Consider the following 19,780-nt stretch of genomic DNA (forward strand, 5'->3'; position numbering starts at 1 on the left):
TGGAAAGCTGGAGGTTCTTGTAGGAGAGCTCTAACTAACTAGCATCATGCTAAGTTATGGGGAAAGAGAGAATGTGGCCAATTGTGAGCTCTCTGAGATTCCTGGTCATGAATGACGTGGCATCACCATGGCTCAAACCTCCAATATATCAATGATAAGCCCAACACTTAGACAGTAGGGCCACTTAAAAGCAAATTTTTGTTCTTAAAATGTACAAAAATATAAACACACATACACAGACACACAGAGACCTACAACACACTTGCACCTGCAAACACACACACATACACACATAGTTATGAGCATCAGAAAGAAAAGAAGGGAGCACTACATATCCCGCCATCTAAATGAGGGTGCTCCAAACTCAGAAGCACCCTTGTGCCTGCCTGGCCGCTGAAGAATGCTTTATTCCTGAGAGCAGGAGCGGTGAAGAGAGGGGGAGGGACTGTGCTTCAGCTGCACTTAGATAACCTGATCTCCTGCATATGAAAGACCAACCATAGTCCAGGAGAGGCAGCAATTGTTTTTTTTTTTTTTTGTTGATGTTTTTTTTTTGTTTTATCTGAAGTTCAGCCAAAACACAAGACGTGCATGCTTTAGATTGATGCATGGTATGCATGAGCCAACGCATGGCTATATTCACTTTTTAACCCTGGTTCTGAAAATGGTTAACAGTATCTAGAACCAGAACTACACAATTGTGCCTTCTCTCTCTGGATGGATAGATGGCACTATTAGTATGTTTACTTAATGGTTTATTTCCACTATTTAATAGAGTGCTAAATCCTTGCTAGGATTCTAACATAGGATCTCCTCACTCTTAAAAAGCAGCAGTTACACTGTAGGGCCACTCTAGAACTGTGAAATTACACTACATATAAACACAACTCTGTGAAAATGTAACTTTTCGTTCTTTCTTGAATAGAGACATGTACATGGCTTCACAAATCTACAGTGGTGCAACACCATAACTGCCTGCAGATGATTGGGGGAGATGGAGGGCTAAAAAAAAAAAAAAAAACGAAAAATTACATAAACACATTAATGCGGATAAGCCACAGACTAAACATGCACAGTATTTAATCAGTTTCAAATGTAGTCTCAACTCAGTTGGTACTCTTAACCAAACCTAACATGTTGTTGGGTTGTTGGGAGATTATCTGACTAAACTAAGTTGAATCAATTTAAAATAAGGCTCTGTATTGAGTTAATTGATTATTTTGAGTTATATTTTACATTTGTTTTACAGTGGAACTACTGTTTAAATAAATAAAGAAATAAAGATACCACACAAGGGACCCTTAGAGTTTAAGGGGTTAAAATCACCTTTTTGAAATTCAGATTTTCTAGGTTCTCCTCCATCATTCCTTTGCAGGTTTCCTTCACATCTCTGAGAGCCACATTCCTCAGGCCTGAACTGGGGGCACTGATATGTGTGTGTGTGTGTGTGTGTGCGTGTGTGTGTGTGATATTGAGTTACACACTCTGAAAGAGTGGCCCGTGGTCCTGCGATCGCACAAATGGATTTCTCTTTATGGCTCTCGTTAAACTTTACATGTCTAAAGTAGTTAACATAGAAGAAAAACTATCGTCCGCAGAGTCACACGTGGGGCTCGTAAAGGCCGCTGCTCGCGCCGGGCCCAACCCTCCAGACGCCTCTCACTGTACCGGGGCTCCGTCGCAGCGGCCCACGGCAGGATTTACGGCCGGCGGGACGTCGGACACATCAATGGATCGGGGGCTCGGCCGGAGAGAGGGAGGCAGAAAGAGAGGAAAAGAGGGAAGCACAGGGAGCCGAACATGGAAAGAGGAAAAGAGAGAGCGAGGAAAGAAGAGCAGGAAAACTCGCCCTGCTCCAAAAGACTCCGCTGAGAGACGACTTACTGAGATGAGCAATTATCCAGGAAAGCAAAAAGGAGGGGTATGAGCATGACATCATCTCACAACCCACACTCATACACACACACACACACACACACACATCCATACACACAAAAATAAAGACATAAAGACACAGAGGCATAAAGCACAGGAACACACTGGTGTTGAGAACCTCACCTGGAGCAGTTTCCACAGTCCAGCACACCTTGGAATGACCTGTTATCATTCTCAAAGAAGTACTGAGTCTGCTCTGTTATACAGCTTTCTTTGGAATACGCATCAGAGGTGTCCTCCTCCGAATAAGCTGAAAAAACCCCACAAATGTATATTTGGTCAACAGCACAAGATAAGGAAAGGATATTTCAATGGAAGTCAATGAAAAATATAAAATGCAAGTCATTTTTAGGGGGAAAAATAAAGAATTTTTTTTTTCTTTTTTGCTCAATGAGAAAATAGAGAAAATCTAACTTAGAAAAGAGAAAAATGAAGTGGAGTGGGATGGTACCATCTTACCTAATGCATGAAGGACCATATATAAAGCCAATTTAGTGACTTTAAAAAGGGAAATGATTAAATAATAAGCAAAGTTACTGTTCCCATTAATGACAATGGTTGTGAGGCCAATGAATGCTGTCATTTTGTAGTATTTCTATTGGTCAATTCATCATAATAAACAATATACTTTTATAGTAGCTTGCTATGTACAACTTACTTTAATGTACATCTTTATTTGAATGGTCCATTATAGAAGACTCATAGATGCTTAACTCAACATTTAACTGAATGTCTATTAAATGCAACTTAACTCCTAATTGAATGTAAATGATTCTCTATAGATACTAACATTAAACCCAAGTGTAACTGTTACGTAAGTTAGGGAATGGACATAAGTGCAGAATATATAATTTATTAAATAAACAAACTGAAACAAACTAACAAACAAACTAACAAACATAAACCAAAGCTTCACTGAAAATAGACAGAAAACAAACACGGGTAAACGCAAGACAAAAATACAAGACTGAAATAACTAAAATAACAAAGATGAGATTAAAGTATAATCAAAACTAAAAAAACAGTAACTCTAGAAACAAAAACCAACCTGACAGACACACAGCAAGGTATCACACAAGAGACTAGACAAAAAAGACTTGAAACAAAGGGGCTTATATACATGAGGAGGGAACAGGAAACACCTGAGGATCAATCAAGAGGGGGCGGGGTTACAAATAACTGATGACAGGGTGGGGTTAGGGCGGAGACAGGACCAAAACACAAAAATAGCACATGGCTGGGAAACACATGACAGGTAAACAGAGGGCAGGAGCACAAGGGACCAAATGAGGGAGAAACACAAGACAGACATGGGCTAAGCTGTGACAGTAACCTTAAAGGTCACCTTCCGCGAAAATCCGATTTTTCTTGTTTTTTTGTGGAATACAGTAGGTTTCTCCGAGTTGAATGTGTACACCTGCACATTAAACTGTTTTGCAGCCCCCATTGTCTGCAGGAGCTAAGCAAAGAAATCCCCCCTCCCCCCCTCCGAAAAACGGGTGAATTTTGAATTATCTTTCTGCCTACTTAGGCAGAAACTCACAGACCAGCCCACCTTGGCTCGAGAAACTCCCAAAGGCGGAGCTGAAGCGACGCAACATCACCGCTCATCAGTTAGGAGGTGGGAGGCAGTGAGCGGCAGAGCGGTGGAGGGGCGTCGCAGTGCTCCTAGCCAATCAGAGGAGAGATATTTGCATGCTGTTTGCATGTATGAATATTCATGAGCAAAGCTGGAATCCGGTCATTTTGGACACACCCCTAAAACAGTCCATTAAAAAAGAGCTATACAGAGACACCTGAGCACTTTTTTTTTTACAAAAACGGCTCACATGTCATTCATTCATACTAGAGACCACAACTAGACATTTTAAAATGAAAGAAAAAACGACGGAAGGTGAGCTTTAAGACAAATCTCAACCATGAATCAACCCTAAAACCTAAACCCAACCCTAACCATAATCCTTAACCTAAACTTTAAATCTAATCCTAAACCTAACCTTAAAAATGTTATGATTAGGGTTTTGGTTGGGTTTAGGTGTAGTGATGTAGTGGTGGTTGGTGTGGTGCAGTGGATAACACCACTGCCTGTTTGTGAGCTTGTGACCACTTCATGTGTGAGACTGGGGTTCAATTCCTGGTCTGGGTGACTATACTGTGATACACCAATAAGAGTCCTTGGGCAAGACTCCTAACACTGTATTGGCTATAATATGAATCTCTATAATAGAAACAGCCATGTAAGTCAATCTGGATAAGAGTGCCAGCCAAATGGCATAAATGTAAATGTAAATGTGTAGGGTTACATTTAACATTTAATTTCACATTAAAGTTCAGCTCCATTTAATAAACATACAAGTAAATGTAAACTGAATGTTTAAGCAACTATGAGACGTCCATAATGGATAATGGATCTACTTTATCACTAATGTTCTTGCCACTGAATGCAATCAAATCCTCACAGAAATGCACCAAATACAAGTAGAAAGTATCCAATAGCCTTCCCTGGCAGTGAGTCTGTACCTACCTGCCTCAAGGAAGCTGGGGTAAGTGAGGGTGAGTAGGAGGTGCTGCAGCATCGACCTGAGGAAAAGAGAGCAATTACACAGCCCATCACACACAGCCTTTATTAATCTGCTGCATCAGATTAGATAAGAGTGAGGAGACCACACAGGTCCTCTTACCAGGCCGCAGTGGAGGCCCACCAGCCCACGCTTAGCATGTCTGCGATAGTAGGCTGGAACAACACACACACATACACACACAAAAACATAAGTACCAAACTCTGATGGATATGAACATGCACTTACACAAATGCCGAAATATTGCAAGAAGTGCACATTCAGCTCTAGAATAAATTAAGAGACCACTTCACTTTCTGAATCAGTTTCTCTGATTTAGCTATTTATAGATATACGTTTGAGTAAAATTAACATAGTTGTTTTATTCTGTAAACTACAGACAACATTTCTTTCTAATTCCAAATAAACATATTGTATTTTAAAGCATTTATTTGTAAAAAAAAAAAAAAAAGAGAAATGGATGAAATAACAAAAAAATATACAGAGCTTTCAGACCTCAAATAATGCAAAGAAAACAAGTTCATATTCATAAAGTTTTAAGAGTTCAGAAAAATCAATATTTGGTGGAATAACCCTGGTTTTTATTTACAGTTTTCATGCATCTTCGCATGTTCTCCTCCACCAGTCTTACACACTGCTTTTGGATAAATTCAAGCAGTTCAGCTTGGTTTGATGGCTTGTGATCATCCATCTTCCTCTTGTTTATATTACAGAGGTTTTCAATTTGGTAAAATCAAAGAAACTCAGTTATTTTCCAGAGCTGTATATAAACACACAAACACACAAACACACAAACACACGCACAAACACACGCACAAACACACGCACAAACACACGCACAAACACACGCACAAACACACGCACAAACACACGCACACACACGCACACACACGCACACACACGCACACACACGCACACACACGCACGACACACGCACGACACACACGCACGACACACACGCACACACACTGTCTTACCACATATACAGATCTGGGTCCAGAAGCAGCTTTGGTTTCCCTCTCAGGATCACACACAGACTGATAGTCGTAGGTTTTATTGAACGAGTAAAGTGAAGTGTTCACCAGACTGATCATCAGCACAGGATCCACCTCACCGAAAAACTGACCTATCTGAACAGGGCACACACACACACACACACACACACACACACACACACACACACACACACACACACACACACACACAGAAGTCTTACATTTCACATAAAACACACACCAGTATTTCTGTCATAGAACACAGTCACAAGGTCAATGTGTACTTTACCCATAGTTACAATGTTATTACATGTATTGTTAATGTGTAACTACTACACAGTTATTAGAGACACTTATCATAAAGCTGGGCCTTACTTTGTTCTTCACTTTTATCTTAGAGAGAATCGAGGTTAGTGTCAGTATTCAAAAAAATCTATAGATCTGGACATATTAATAAAACCTGATAATTCGATCCATAATATGTTTTGCAACAATCTGAAGATACATGTGCAAAAGGAGGCAGCCGAGTGCACTGAGCATGACGCACTGCAGTCACACTGCAGCCACACACACACACACTGCGGTAATTTACGTGATTCCCATCTAAATTCCATTCCAGCTTATCTTCTTCAATGCTGCCGTAGATCATGTGAGTGTTTGATAGATGCTGTGATTACTGCAATATTAAACAATAAAATGGGAATGACTAAGTGAATCCTCTCACTTACGATGCAACAGCGAGATCTTTCCCAGCATCACTGCCAGATAGCTGCGTGTGTTCAGGCCTTAAAATGACAGTTGGGTGGAAGAGCAAATGTGCACAATTGTCTCATCAGCTCAAACGTAGCCGATTAGCCAAGACATTTTTTTGTGTCCAAGGTTTTCATATTTAGAAGCAAAAGGAGTTCACAAATAGAATAAGCTTAAATGTCTGGCCATGTTAAGCCACAAGTAACAGATCTGAAAACATACTGTATATATATATATATATATATATATATATATATATATATATATATATCTTTTTTTTGCCTGTGATATATATAAAATAATAAAAAGGAATTGTTGACAGTGGGCAATATTCATAAAAACCCATATTTTTATCATCCGTTTCTTAATTTCACGATTTTTTGCTACTTTTTGTTGCTTTGTACCCTGTTTACATACTACCTATGGGTATATAATTATTATTATTGTAATATGTCTTAACAAATTCCATTAGATTCCACTAGATTAAAAATTATTTTAAACTCTTTATTCCTTTTTCTGTCCTTCTTCTCTTCTCTTTCCCACGTCCTGAACTTGCTTTCTGTTTAATTCTCTTTGAGTGTTTGAGGCTGGGTGCTGCTGCTTTTCTGCCTTCTGGGCCAGTTTCTCCCACTGTGTGAATTCACCTGTGTTGTCATGACCATCTTTTGTATTTAGTTGCCCTGTTCCTACTGATCCGAATCAGTGCCTTATCTAATTTGGAAACCACATGAGACGATCTGCAGTAATCTTTGGCTATGTTGATATACCAGGCTAAAGTGTCTTAAATCAGATTTTTCAATATTGTGACACAGATCTGATTTTTTTTTCAGGCTGTGTGAACATGTCTAATCTAACATGGCTATGTTCACACAGCAGGTAAAAGTGGCCCAAATCCAATTTTCTGACCAAATCAGATATTTAGTTTAGCCTGTTCACACAGTCTGATATATGTCTGAATGGATTACACTACACATGCTTCACATTACATTTCACTTAAATGCAGAATAATAAATCGGAATCTCAAGAGTTATGTATGAGCTCAGACTGATAGGTGGGTTATCACTCCAGCTCACTGTTTTAAAAAAGTACTTGTTATTTTTTTATCTCCTTTGACACCGCAGCGGTGATCTGTACACAAATTTGGCAAATTCATTAGAAACACCACTAAGCTGCAACACAAGTCTGCTTATATTATTGAAAGAAATATTTTAAAGCTCTGTTATCTTATTTTCACACCATTTACGTATTCAACTCACTGCTACTGTCCATTTTCTTTCTACTCACAATCACATTCTCTTTTATTAAAAGTCTTTTTTCATTCTGTTTGATGTAAAAGTGTCATGAATGATAGTTTGCATTGCTGAGAATCAGATATATCCACACATACCATATATATATATACATTTAAATGACCAAATTTGGAATTGAAAATGTTAGATTCAATGTGTTTTTGTTGTTTTTACAGCCATACAAAAAGCAGATTAGATATGGGCCACGTTTACCTGCTGTGTGAACGTAGTGGTACAAGATCAGGTGTGTATCCAAATTGTGGTATTTTACATGAATGTGAAGTTAATTGGAAAACAACAAAATGCAATATTATACTGTTTAAAACAAACATGGGGGTAACATTAAAGCATTGCTAATTATTTATTTTTTTATCTCTGTTCTTACAGATCTTCAATTAAGGCCTATGGGTATTGTATCTACAAGCAAATAGAAGTTGATAGTTATTAAAGGTCCAAAAATTAAAAAGGAAACCCTGGAAACTGGAAACGTCTTAGTCTTCAGAGAATTTGTTAGATAATCACATACATTTATGCTACAGGAAATGTTGTATAAATCTGAATGTCCTGGCTCTTCCACTACATTTTGGATAAGGGTACATTGTGTAAATTCAATTTTTGGCCGAAGTGATGTTTTAAGCTGCCATCCACTACGTCATCTTCTTCAGCATCCCTACAAATTCTCTTTGACAGTGAAGAGTGAAGCTCTGGTGTGAGTGTTAGGCCTCTGACCTGTGTGATGTACTCTTCCTGATTGGACATGAGCAGGAAGCCCCCGTCGTCCAGAATCACACAGTCCACGTGCTGACCAAGAGTTGAAACGACGAAAAAAAAAAAAAAAGTCAGAAAAACACCTAAAGCAAAGCGCAGAATTCTGATCCATTACAGGCCTAATGTTTAATGCTGTAGTAAAGCATGCACTGCGGGCAGACGGGCCGGTACCTTATCATTCCTGAGGCAGCCGCAGATCTCATCTTTGCACTGCAGGGAGGAAATCGTGAGAGATGAAAACTGAGAATTCACCAAACGGGCTTTGCATCATTTATTAGAGTGAGTCAAGCCTTCTCTGCTTCCAGACTGCAATATCAGTCCGTCTAGAGAGCCTGTACGTAAATGGCTTCCACATGTTCAGATAAGGGGAGCTGTTTCTCTTACGTTTATCTTCATGGTAGCGTTCATGAAGCTGTTCATCCAGGCGGACACATTGAGTTTGACTCCCACCACTGCAAAAGAACATGTTACTCATCAAACGCACTGTCTGGAGCATTACTGGACCACTCGTACACGGACATGAGAAGTGACAGTAATGTTCAGAACACTCAGAACGTGTTATAAGGAACACGAGCACCTAGGCTAGCGTGTCTGTGTAGGCTATGCTCTGGGTGTTGAGTAGAAGCAGTGGGTAGTGGCTTCACAGTGGGTTGTGATTTTAAGGGTCTATCAGCAGTCAATGTACCTGTATATAATTACTAGTAATTATACAGTAATGGAAATACCAAAAATAGCAATACAACTAGAAATAATACAAAATATATTATTAATGTTGGTGGGTATCGGATGGCATTTATGTTCCTATTAAGAAATCACTCACTGGAATGAAGAGAATAGTGGATAACACCACAATTTACCATCTAGTCTGTTGGAAGAATATAACTCCGGATGTTATATTCATATATCATTGTCAGTATGGTTTAGTTGCCTTAGCTATATCAAATGAATCAATAATCCATGTGCTATAAAAATCTTTTGTTCTCAGTACATTTGGAGCATTTCAATTGAACTACGCTAGCAGACACTGATATTTTGACATCAGAAGATCATTGGATACTAACAAATTAACTGTCAAACTGGGTTTTAATCTCAATATGTCACAACTACACTGGCCAAGAAAAAAAAGAGCTACAAAACACATCCATCAAAATGGCAATACAGGTGCAATAGAGATATGCACTGCAAATACAAAAATATGCTGCAAATAGAAAATGGATGGCAAATACAGCCACAACACAAAGGAAGTCAGTGACAATACAAATGAATTTTCCTGGGGGAACCTAAATGATGCTGTACCCCTAAGCTTCGTCTTCAGTAACATCTCAGACTCTGCTGTTTGTACAGAGGACTGTTAGGGGCCACTAAACTTCTGAAAAGTAAGTTATGTTTATTAACTGTGATTACCACCATCGTATGAATATTAAAAGTGCTGCTTTACTAATAATTTTTGAAGACGTAGCTTAGGGGAACAGCATCATTTAGGGTCCCCCGAGAAAATTCTGTTGTGTTGTGACTAAATTCCGTTGTTTTTTGGCTGTATTTGTAGCTTGTTTCTGTATTTGCAGCCCTTTTTACAGCCCAATTTGCAGTGCGTTGAGCTTTCTTGGCCACCGTAAACAACTAAATGTCGGTATTTTATTATATTTATTTACATTATGATGTTGACGTGACGTTTGAAACATAAATGCCTTAACAATAGCACATTTAAACCAACAAATGATCCACATCAATTGTCATCACTATTAACTATCTAACAACATTACAACTTTTACATTGTGTGGATTTTAACATAATGAAATTTAAAAGACATACATGTCTAAATGCTATTATTTAACATCAACATGTCATTGGCATGAGGCATTTGTACAACGATAGTTTTGGGATACTTAACAGCATGACTTAAAAACTTGGATACATCAATGTTCAGCCAAATTGACAATTAAGTCAGACGTTTTTCCTGACGTAAAATTTTGTCGCCCATCTTCACATTTTAAATTCAACCAGATTGCAATATTCTATTGATGTTTGGGGCAGCTGGAACTCATCTTAAAATGTTGAGCAATGATAATTTTTTTTCAGGAATCCAACAAGCTAACACAATCAATTGGGATTAGCCACAACAAAGTGGGAATTATCATTTTGGGCATTGCATCCATATTCCTAGGGTAATATATCATTTACAAAAAGCTCTTTAATTCTTCTTAAGGCATTACCTGTGTTGTAATACAAGACCTCATAGGATATAAAGTTGAACTAAATCAAATATGAACTGATCAGTATTTTTTTCTTTTTACATGCTCACCAGCTGGTTTGAGTTTAACCCCTCTGAAGTCCAGTTCCACAGCTTTACTGACCAGAATACCAGACTCGTAGCTGGACTCCCGGCTCTCTGTTTAAAGGGAGGTAATATGGAATTATATTAGTTAAATTTTGAAATATATGTGACATTTATGCCAATGGACCATTTTAGCAAATATAATGTAATATATAGCATACTGTTGCACAGTTTTAAAGATGCATGTATAACACATAACTACGTATATGTCACTGAAAATCTTCACTGTTACACAAAAACCTCTTATCTCCAAAGTCCAAAATAGCAATTTTACATCAGAAGAAAAAAGCCCATTATAACGTTCAATAAATGTCAATGTAAAATATTTCATTGTAAGCTATTTTGGAGCGTTTCTATTGTTCCATTCATCATGAAATTTATAGAAATGTGAAGAACAACTGCCAAATGTCAAAAAGTGAAAAAAAATAAATAAATAATGAATGCAAAACAGCGTCAATATACAGTAGATTATACATATCTTTAATATATTTCTATGCTTATACATATATGTTAAATATATAAGGTATAAATGTATTGTCCAAAGTTACTGCAATATACTGCATGTATGTGTCATATATTATGCACCTGTGACCAATCTATCATACATACTCTATGTGTATAAAATCTGGATGTACATATATTATTCACATATTTTAACTATGTCCAATCCTGTATGATATATGCATCTATTCAGCCATATATCAGATTTCTGTGCGGGTCTACAAACTGAAAGTCCCGAACAAGAAGCCATTATTTGGCTGATCAGTAAACTTTCACTGCCAAAGGTGCACACAACCTTCACAAAGGATTTAGGATCGAGTTTCTGTGTCTGCTTTAGAAATCAGCATAAAAGCTCCAAAAACGAGGCTTAACACATCCCTGCACTCGTGTTTCTAGGCTTGGTCTTTAGAGCCATGTGTTGCACTGTGTGTAAGTGTGTGTAAGAACATGTGTGTGTGTGTGTGTGAGAGAGAGTGCTCTAGACCACACAAGTATGCAGGTGAGGAATACTCATTCCTTGGAAATCCCTAAGTAATGTAGACTTTCTTGGAAGGAGATGTGTGTGTGTGCGCATGTGTGTGTGTGTGTGCGCATGTGTATGTGTGCATCAAATAGAAGAACAGCTGTGTTCTTACAACAGCATGCCAAAAAGATGGAAAACCTACCAAAAGAGTGGTCAGATAGTAGTCATGCACACACACACACACACACACACACACACACACTTACGTGTACTGCTGTAAACTAGATAAAACATATGTACGGGGGGCTTACTGTTGAGATAGGGGGCAGTGAAGATGTAGATGTCATTGTCTAAACTCCTCTTGTAAAAGCTGGAGTCGAAGGTTTCTGCATTTTCCGTCCACTCCTCTCCACCACTGATAGACAGACAGACAGCCGATAGAAATTTATAGACAGATAAGCAGACAGACAGACAGACAGACAGAGACACACGCATATACACAGATACACAGATAGATAGATAGATAGATAGATAGATAGATAGATAGACAGACAGACAGACAGACAGACGGGCAAATATACATACAAATATACAGACAGACAGACAGACAGAAATACATTGACAGAAACAAATGGACAGAAACAGATTTACACAAAAAGATTTACAGAAACAGACAAAAAGACAGACAGACAGACATACAGAGATACATACATATATACAGAAAGACAGACAGATAGATAGATAGACAGACAGAAAGATAGAGACAGACAGACAGGCAGGCACAGATACAGACAGTCAGAAACAGATAGACATAAAGACAGATAGGCAGATATACATACATGTATGCAGAGAGACAGACATATAGATAGACAGAAAGACAGACAGACAGGCAGAGATACAGACAGAGAAACAGATAGACAGATAGAGATCCAGACAGAAATACAAAGAGACAGACAGACAGAAAGATAAACATATAAATACAAGCATAGAGACAGATAGAAAGACACAGAATGGTACAGCCAGGAACGCAGGCAGACAGACAGACAGATCGAAAGATAAACAGATATAAATACAAGCATGCAGACAGACAGAAAGCAAAACATAGATATATAGACAGATAGATAGTTAGAGAAAGCATGTTAATAAAAGGGTCTAATTTTAGAATGACATCATAACTTACGCTCCATCAGAGGCATTCGAGTATATTTACACATCATTTGAAAATTACACACAAAAATCAGTTACGGCTGTTTTCATCAAGATATAACAGCTAAATTATTAACGTTACACCCACAACAGTGTATCTGGACCCAGTCAGAATGATTAATTATAGTCAGGCAAACTCAGCCCCTCAGCAGAGTTGTGTTTATCACCCTGCTGGTCTCAGGACAGCTAATAACCACGGCTAAAATGAGTCAAATCACCCCAAGAGCTGCACTGAAACTTGTAAACCACAGGACCTCCTTTATGAATTCAGACACTGTTACACAGAGCAGTTAATAAGAGGGAGAGATATGGACTGAGGTAGCTTGTCAGAGGTTCTTATAAAACTATGCGCCCTAGAGAGCATGAGACTGCTGTCTACCATCATCATCATCATCACAAAATACATTGTTGCATCCAGAAGGAATCAACCTACAGGAATGAAACTTGGTGGGTGGTTATACCAGACTGACACTGACTGACTCAGTGATGAGTTCTACTTGGTGACTTGGTGGAGACGACCAATAAATCAGTTTGTGAAGGCACTGTGGTCAGCACCAAGATCAGTGGTTTGTTGTCACACAACACATTGTCTATATGGCATGGTGTCATGGTGTGGGGTGCAATTTTGTATGATGTCAGATTGTCTTTGGGATTTATTACAGGCACTTTGACAGACCAATGTTATGTTAGTGAGGTCCTACATTTTCTCAACCAATCGTCACGTCTGGTGCTGAAATCGTACCTGTCTCCCTCGCACTAAGCTCTAATTGCGATCTTCAGTCACCGGACTACACTACCCAGAACGCACCACACATGGACTACACTTGCACACATGATCACATGATTATGCACATGGCACTTCCAGGAAGTAATCTGTGTAATTAGCCTCACCTGTGTTCCCCTGTATATATACCCCTTCAGCCCTCTCTCTCACTGCTGAGTATTGATTTGGTTCGTCCTGCATTTTCCACATTTTCTTTGCTATGTTTGTTTCTTTGTTTACAACCTTTTTTCTGTGTACCTGGAATTTCTGTGTACCTTTTTGCCTGTGTTTTGACCCTGGAATGTCTCTCGATTATGGTATGTCATTCCCTGTTGGCTCCTGTTTACCAGCATTGTCCCTGCTTGCTCTGACCACCCTAGGTAGCAGAAGCAGAGCTGGTTAAGTCTGGTTTAGCTAACCAGGGGAAGCTCTTAGGTCAGCAAGTCTCATGACCTTTGGGCCCTATTTTAGGGATCTATAAGGCATTGGTCAATTACTCATGGCGCAGCTGGATATAGTGCGTGTTTCACTGTGTGTTTGGTGGCAAAAGGGCAGAAAAAAAAAGCTTGCGCAGCTCGAAATGCAGAAAAGGCATGTTCCAATTCTTGTGATTATTCAAGAGTGTGCTTTGGGCGTAAAGTGAAACCAATCAGTGTGTCCCTTGTCATTCCCTTTAAGAGGCAGACACACTCGGACTTTGGTGCCTTGGTTTCTTACAGAGCAGCGCCTTTGCACGTTCAAGCTGTAAAGGTACACCAGCAGCTCATTTAAGGGAACAGCAAATGTTATTTTATTCTTCATTCAGTTTATCGTTGAGTTAAACGTTTGGTTTGCGCAGTGCACATGGCACTGTTGACTGTTGTCAGGGTTTTAATCAGTCAGTGGCACAACTGTATTTCTTGCCGCCAAAATAGAAACACGCCAGAAATTTACCTGAACACACTTCACTTCCAGACCATCACACCCATTGGTGTAAATATATTCCTAAACTCTAATAATGCTATTTTAACAGTTCGGGCGCAAGGCGTGAAAATAGACTATTGACAGGGTTGTAAGATAGCAATGAGCATCGCAACATGCCTTGCACAGGGTTTACGATAAGGTCCATAGATACTAGAGTTTGCCACATCAACAGACTTATCCCTGAATGAAAATGTGTACGATGTTACTGGACGCACTATTAACACTGCACCCCTACTGCAAGACCTAAAGGAACTGTGTGAATTTTCACTGAGAACTGCTGAGACATCTGGAATGTTGAAATATACGTTACAAACTTTTGTATGTGTTTCAAAATAAATATATAAGTGTTACTCATATTAATCTAAATTTCTAATCATGTATTGTTCCTGGTGACCTTTATCTTCCTTCCTAATAGCACTGCAATCAGACACTTGCTTCTTGGTATACTGGAAATACTAAATTTCATGGACGGCGTGTCTCAAAACATGCTTGTGCAGATCCAGAAATATTGCAAATAGTTTGGTGTATTATGGAAAGCCCTAGCTTTTAATGACTCCCCACTGAGCAAGCTAGAAGTCTGGTCATCTGTAACTGGAAATAACTACCCAGGGGGTTGAAAGATGGCAAATAAGCAACCTTGGTAGATTGCAAGTAGATGAGAAATACACTACCACAAAAACACATCATTGTCATTTCATGATTACATGGGTATCGAGGGGAGTGAAACAACAATGCATTATGTATCACCCTTGCAGTGGGTATAGCTTAGAAAATATTTTTTTTTGGTGCACCACCAGTGTTTTTCTGATTGTACCACTGATTATTTGCCAGGGTCTAAGCGTACACGTATCTTTGGGGCCTCTGTAATCACTCTGAATAAGAGGGTTTTTTTTATGCTTTATAGGTGTGAATTTAATAATGATGTACGTAGGTAATTACAATATCACAGTCAAATGATATGTTTATTGGGGGAAACTGTTTGTTTGAATGTTTGAAAGTAGTCTCTACTACCCTGTTGGGTTGCCTCTATCATGGAAAGAAGAAAAGGTCCAGTTGAGTATGGAGGCATACAAGTTCCATATGGAATCCTGTGGCACATTTGCCCTTAGATGTTGCAGATAGGCCAGTAGATCTTGTACTCTTGTAGACTGCCGATGCTGCCAACCCAGCTGATCCCATAAACACTCAAATGATGGTATATCTGGCAATCAGGCAGGCCCTCCTATCACTAGTGGTGACCGACTACGGTATGTAATGGTTACTCATATCATCACACCAGCAGTTGGGGCAGTACATTGATACAGAAAAGGCTCAACTTAGGTGCTCACCATGAGCCTTCCATACCCAAACATGGAACTGCAAACAAAGATGATGATGGCTGGCTCATGGATGGACTAGACGGAAGGCAATTTTGAAGGCAAATGACCATTAAAGTCGGTCAACTGGGCAAAATGTCTTTGAGTTTGTCCCACAGGCATGTCTATAGCGGTCAATGATCTCTCACCAAGAGGAACACTACCTAGCCTTTCCATAGAGCAGCAGGGGGAGCACTTGAATGACCTCTTGTGCAATGTTTCAATCTCAAATTAGCTCACACCTGTTATTATTATTATTTATATATATATATATATATATATATATATATATATATATATATATATATATATATATATATATATATATATATATATTCTTTTTTTTTTTTTTTAAACCAACCAAATACCAAGAACATGTACAATGCTAAATAAGTTACAGGTACAATGCAATACAATTCATTCTAAATTATGTTTTCTCACCTTTTAGGGTAAACCCGGGTGATGCCACCATCAGTAGCCACAAATCTGGCTAACACTCCTTCTCTGCAACACAACAAAAACAAGCTTTATTTTTCCCAACAATAAATGAGTCACAATTTTAGGAAGCTCGCCCACACATAATGTGTGGAAGCCTCTTGTGACATAAAGGCCGGTCACCCAGCGATTTACAGTGGTGTGTGATTTACAGTGCTCTGGTGTCAGTGGGTAGGCTGAGGGGGAATAAAAAAAATAAAAACAACAAGACACACAATTTCCTATCAGTATAATGACACAAAAAAGGCCACATTTACCACAATGTCATATTCACATGTTTTTTTAACTGCTTTGGAAAGAAAATCTCCAGCATATTGTACAGATTAAAATATTTCTCTCCACCCAGATGGTTGGAATCTCTGATGCAAGCGTTTATTAGTGATGGGCAAAGAAGTGGAGCTGCAGAAGAAGAGTCCACACTGTAATTTGTATGCCGCCGACTTTAAATAGTGCTTTACACTGTTTGATGTATTGTCTTTCAGGACTTTGTTAATCAAAAAACACCATTCCAGACTGAAGCACTGGCATGCTTAAGCTCTGTGGCACCATATTTAATCTTAAAATGATTTACTGGGTGATTGTGGCTGCAGTGTAGAAACTTACATAGGCTGTTTCTTCCAGAGTGTGACCAGCTCAGCCGTGAGTCCAGCGTCCAGCAAAAGCCTGTTGACTAGAGTCAAATTACCTGCCAATGAAATAGGAATGGGCTTGTTTAAAGTGTTTACAGTGGTGGTTGAAGGTTTGTGAACTCTTTGGAATGTTCTATATTTCTGCATGAATTTGAAATTGAAATTGAATTCCTAAAAGTAGATAAGGAGAACCAGACTTTGTCCTTCAGAATTCACTGTTCTGTAAATGATGGCGACCCATGCTGGCCAAAATGAAAAAGCAAAGCCAGTAAGCAAAGTAAATCATGATACTACCACCACCAAGTTTCACAGGTAGGGTTAAGTTTTTTTTTTTGTTTTCCTTTACTCACACATTTAATCCCATCCACAAACTATTATTCCAATAGTCTTTTGAATTGCACACCAATGCTGTTTAGTGTTCCTGATGGTTTACTCATGAACATTAACATTATCCAAAGTGAAAAAGGCCTTTAGTTGCTTAGAAGTTACATTGGCTTCCTTTTGTGACCTCATGGACTACTATACTCCTTGCTTTTGGCATAATCCTTGTTGGAGGTTAATTATGGAGTTTTCTTCCCCCCTCATTTGTTCACAATGTGTCTGACTGTGGAATGACTGTGGAGTCTGAAATCTTTAGAGATGGTTTGTAAACATCTCCAGACTGATGAGCATCAACAACTCTCCTTCTGAGCTCTTTTCTTTGTCCGTGCCACGATGCACTTTCACAAACATGTGTTGTGAAGATCAGACTTTGATAGATCCCTGTCCTTTAAATAGAACAGGGTGCTGACTAGCATCTGACAGTCATCGGGTTGATTGGACACATCTGACTCTTATTTTGCCCTCAAACTATCTATTTACTTTTGCCACTCACAAAAAAATGGAATATTGCATAATTGTCCTCAAAAATAAGTAAGCAAATGTAATATTTTTGTCTATTCTCTACTTTTTGGACTTCTGATTATGTTTTTTTTTTTTTTTTTTTGTCAAATTATACACAACGACTCCCTCGGGGACTCCCAGACCTCACTAATCAATTACTGAGCCCAAATTCCATTGTCCACTCAGTGGAGTCACCTTCATCGTGAGTAAGAGTGAGTAACATACACAATGACATCATTTGAGTGGGAAAGCACCTGAGTCAGCAGCTAAAAGAGAAAGGACTCTCATCTCTGAAAGCATGAGATCATTTATCGATTTATGTACTTTAGATCTATAAGACGCTCTTTAAGGCTTAGTGTATCAGAGCTTTGATAATGATTTCAGAGTGTGTGTGTGTGTGCGCAGAAGATGATGTCATTTGAAGATCAAGGTGAGTGTTGGAGGACAGTTGCGTTTTAGTTTCTTTGATGCACATCTTGGGTGTTGTCAGAAAGTTGGCTTTTAGAAAAGCGATACCATAGAAGATGCTTTTAAGTGAGTGCGGTAAGAATATAGAGCAGCCTTTCTTCGGGTGTTTTGTTGAAGTGTGTTATTTGTGTAACTGAATAATTGCAACATTTAATTTAAAACCTTTAACATTTTTGATAATTAAATTAAAAGGCAGAATAATGTACTGTATATACTTACACATGGGGTCACTAGGTGTTCTCTTGTCAATGTACTGGTTGAAGTCCATCAGGAACTGAGTGTTGTTAGAGGTGATTTTCAGGTCCTGGCAATATTCCCTATGAGTGCACAAACCAAAAGCAATGGTCAATGGCCACTATGACAATGACAATGTCAATGTCAATGTAAGCATATTTTATTCTGTATTATTCATGAAATTGTAACTAAATTTAAAGATCAACAGCAACACCTGGTTTTAGACCACAATAATTTATTGTCCTGACGGACAGTTCAGGAGAGTTGAAGTGCACATTGAATTCTGCCGTGATTTAGGCAGCCGTGGTTTTATGTTTTTTGGATACAATCCGCGTTAGCACCCGAACATCCCTTTCAGACAGCTTCCTCTTACAGCGTCCACAGTTAATCCTGTTGGATGTGGTTGGTCCTTCTTGGTGGTATGCTGACATTACCCTGGATACCGTAGCTCTTGATGCATCACAAAGACTTGCTGTCTTGGTCACAGATGCGCCAGCAAGACGTGCACCAACAATTTGTCTCTGGTATGTCACTCATAATATTGTGTGCATTGTAATATTTTGAGTAAAACTGTGCTCTTACCCTGCTAATTGAACCTTCACACTCTGCTCTTACTGGTGCAATGTGCAATTAATGAAGATTGGCCAAAAAGGCTGCTCCAATTTATCTATGAAACCTCCCACACTAAAATAACAAGTGTTTCAGTTTCATTGTCCAACCCCTGTATGTTACGATACAGATTAATTACTTTAATTTCTTAATAGTTGGTATGCAGTGAAAAGACCTATTTGAGTAATGTTCTAATCCATATAAAAAAATACTTAAAAAATGAAGGTCAGTCAATCTTTTGAACATTTTCAGGTACTTTAAAAGTATCATCAGGTGCAGTCAATAAGACCATCAAACATTTTGATGAAACTGGCTCTCATCAGGAATGATTCGGGAAAAGAAGACTAAGAGTTAACAAGAGTTAACAGCACCCCTTATAAGAGAACCTAAATGAATTTTGCTTAAAGTATATCTTATAGTATATCACTGCTAGCTGTAGTATATATGACCATGCATGTGACAAATAAACTGAAACACTTGGTATAAAAGCAATATGATATAGTGTCCAGACAGCCCAGCCCTGTTTTAGATGCTAACCACCTGCATCGGCCTTGTGTTTTA

General features: G+C 38.7%; 1 protein-coding gene across 3 annotated transcripts in view; it reads right to left on the minus strand.

The window, feature by feature from the left end:
- Nucleotides 1-19,780, minus strand: part of LOC103044147 (voltage-dependent calcium channel subunit alpha-2/delta-1) — a 172,238-nt gene that overhangs the window by 13,891 nt on the left and 138,567 nt on the right. For all 3 annotated transcript variants that reach the window (XM_049483429.1, XM_049483427.1, XM_049483428.1), the window contains 12 exons: nucleotides 18,596-18,693; nucleotides 17,001-17,082; nucleotides 16,344-16,406; nucleotides 11,927-12,030; nucleotides 10,619-10,705; nucleotides 8,701-8,768; nucleotides 8,488-8,526; nucleotides 8,278-8,349; nucleotides 5,492-5,644; nucleotides 4,617-4,669; nucleotides 4,460-4,515; nucleotides 2,059-2,185 (listed from right to left, as the gene is read on the minus strand). In XM_049483429.1, the coding sequence (XP_049339386.1) occupies nucleotides 2,059-2,185; nucleotides 4,460-4,515; nucleotides 4,617-4,669; nucleotides 5,492-5,644; nucleotides 8,278-8,349; nucleotides 8,488-8,526; nucleotides 8,701-8,768; nucleotides 10,619-10,705; nucleotides 11,927-12,030; nucleotides 16,344-16,406; nucleotides 17,001-17,082; nucleotides 18,596-18,693 (1,002 nt within the window). The remainder of the gene's footprint in view (nucleotides 1-2,058; nucleotides 2,186-4,459; nucleotides 4,516-4,616; nucleotides 4,670-5,491; nucleotides 5,645-8,277; nucleotides 8,350-8,487; nucleotides 8,527-8,700; nucleotides 8,769-10,618; nucleotides 10,706-11,926; nucleotides 12,031-16,343; nucleotides 16,407-17,000; nucleotides 17,083-18,595; nucleotides 18,694-19,780) is intronic.

This window comes from Astyanax mexicanus, chromosome 9 (genome assembly GCF_023375975.1).
Source record: "Astyanax mexicanus isolate ESR-SI-001 chromosome 9, AstMex3_surface, whole genome shotgun sequence".
NCBI classification, from domain to species: Eukaryota; Metazoa; Chordata; class Actinopteri; order Characiformes; family Acestrorhamphidae; genus Astyanax; species Astyanax mexicanus.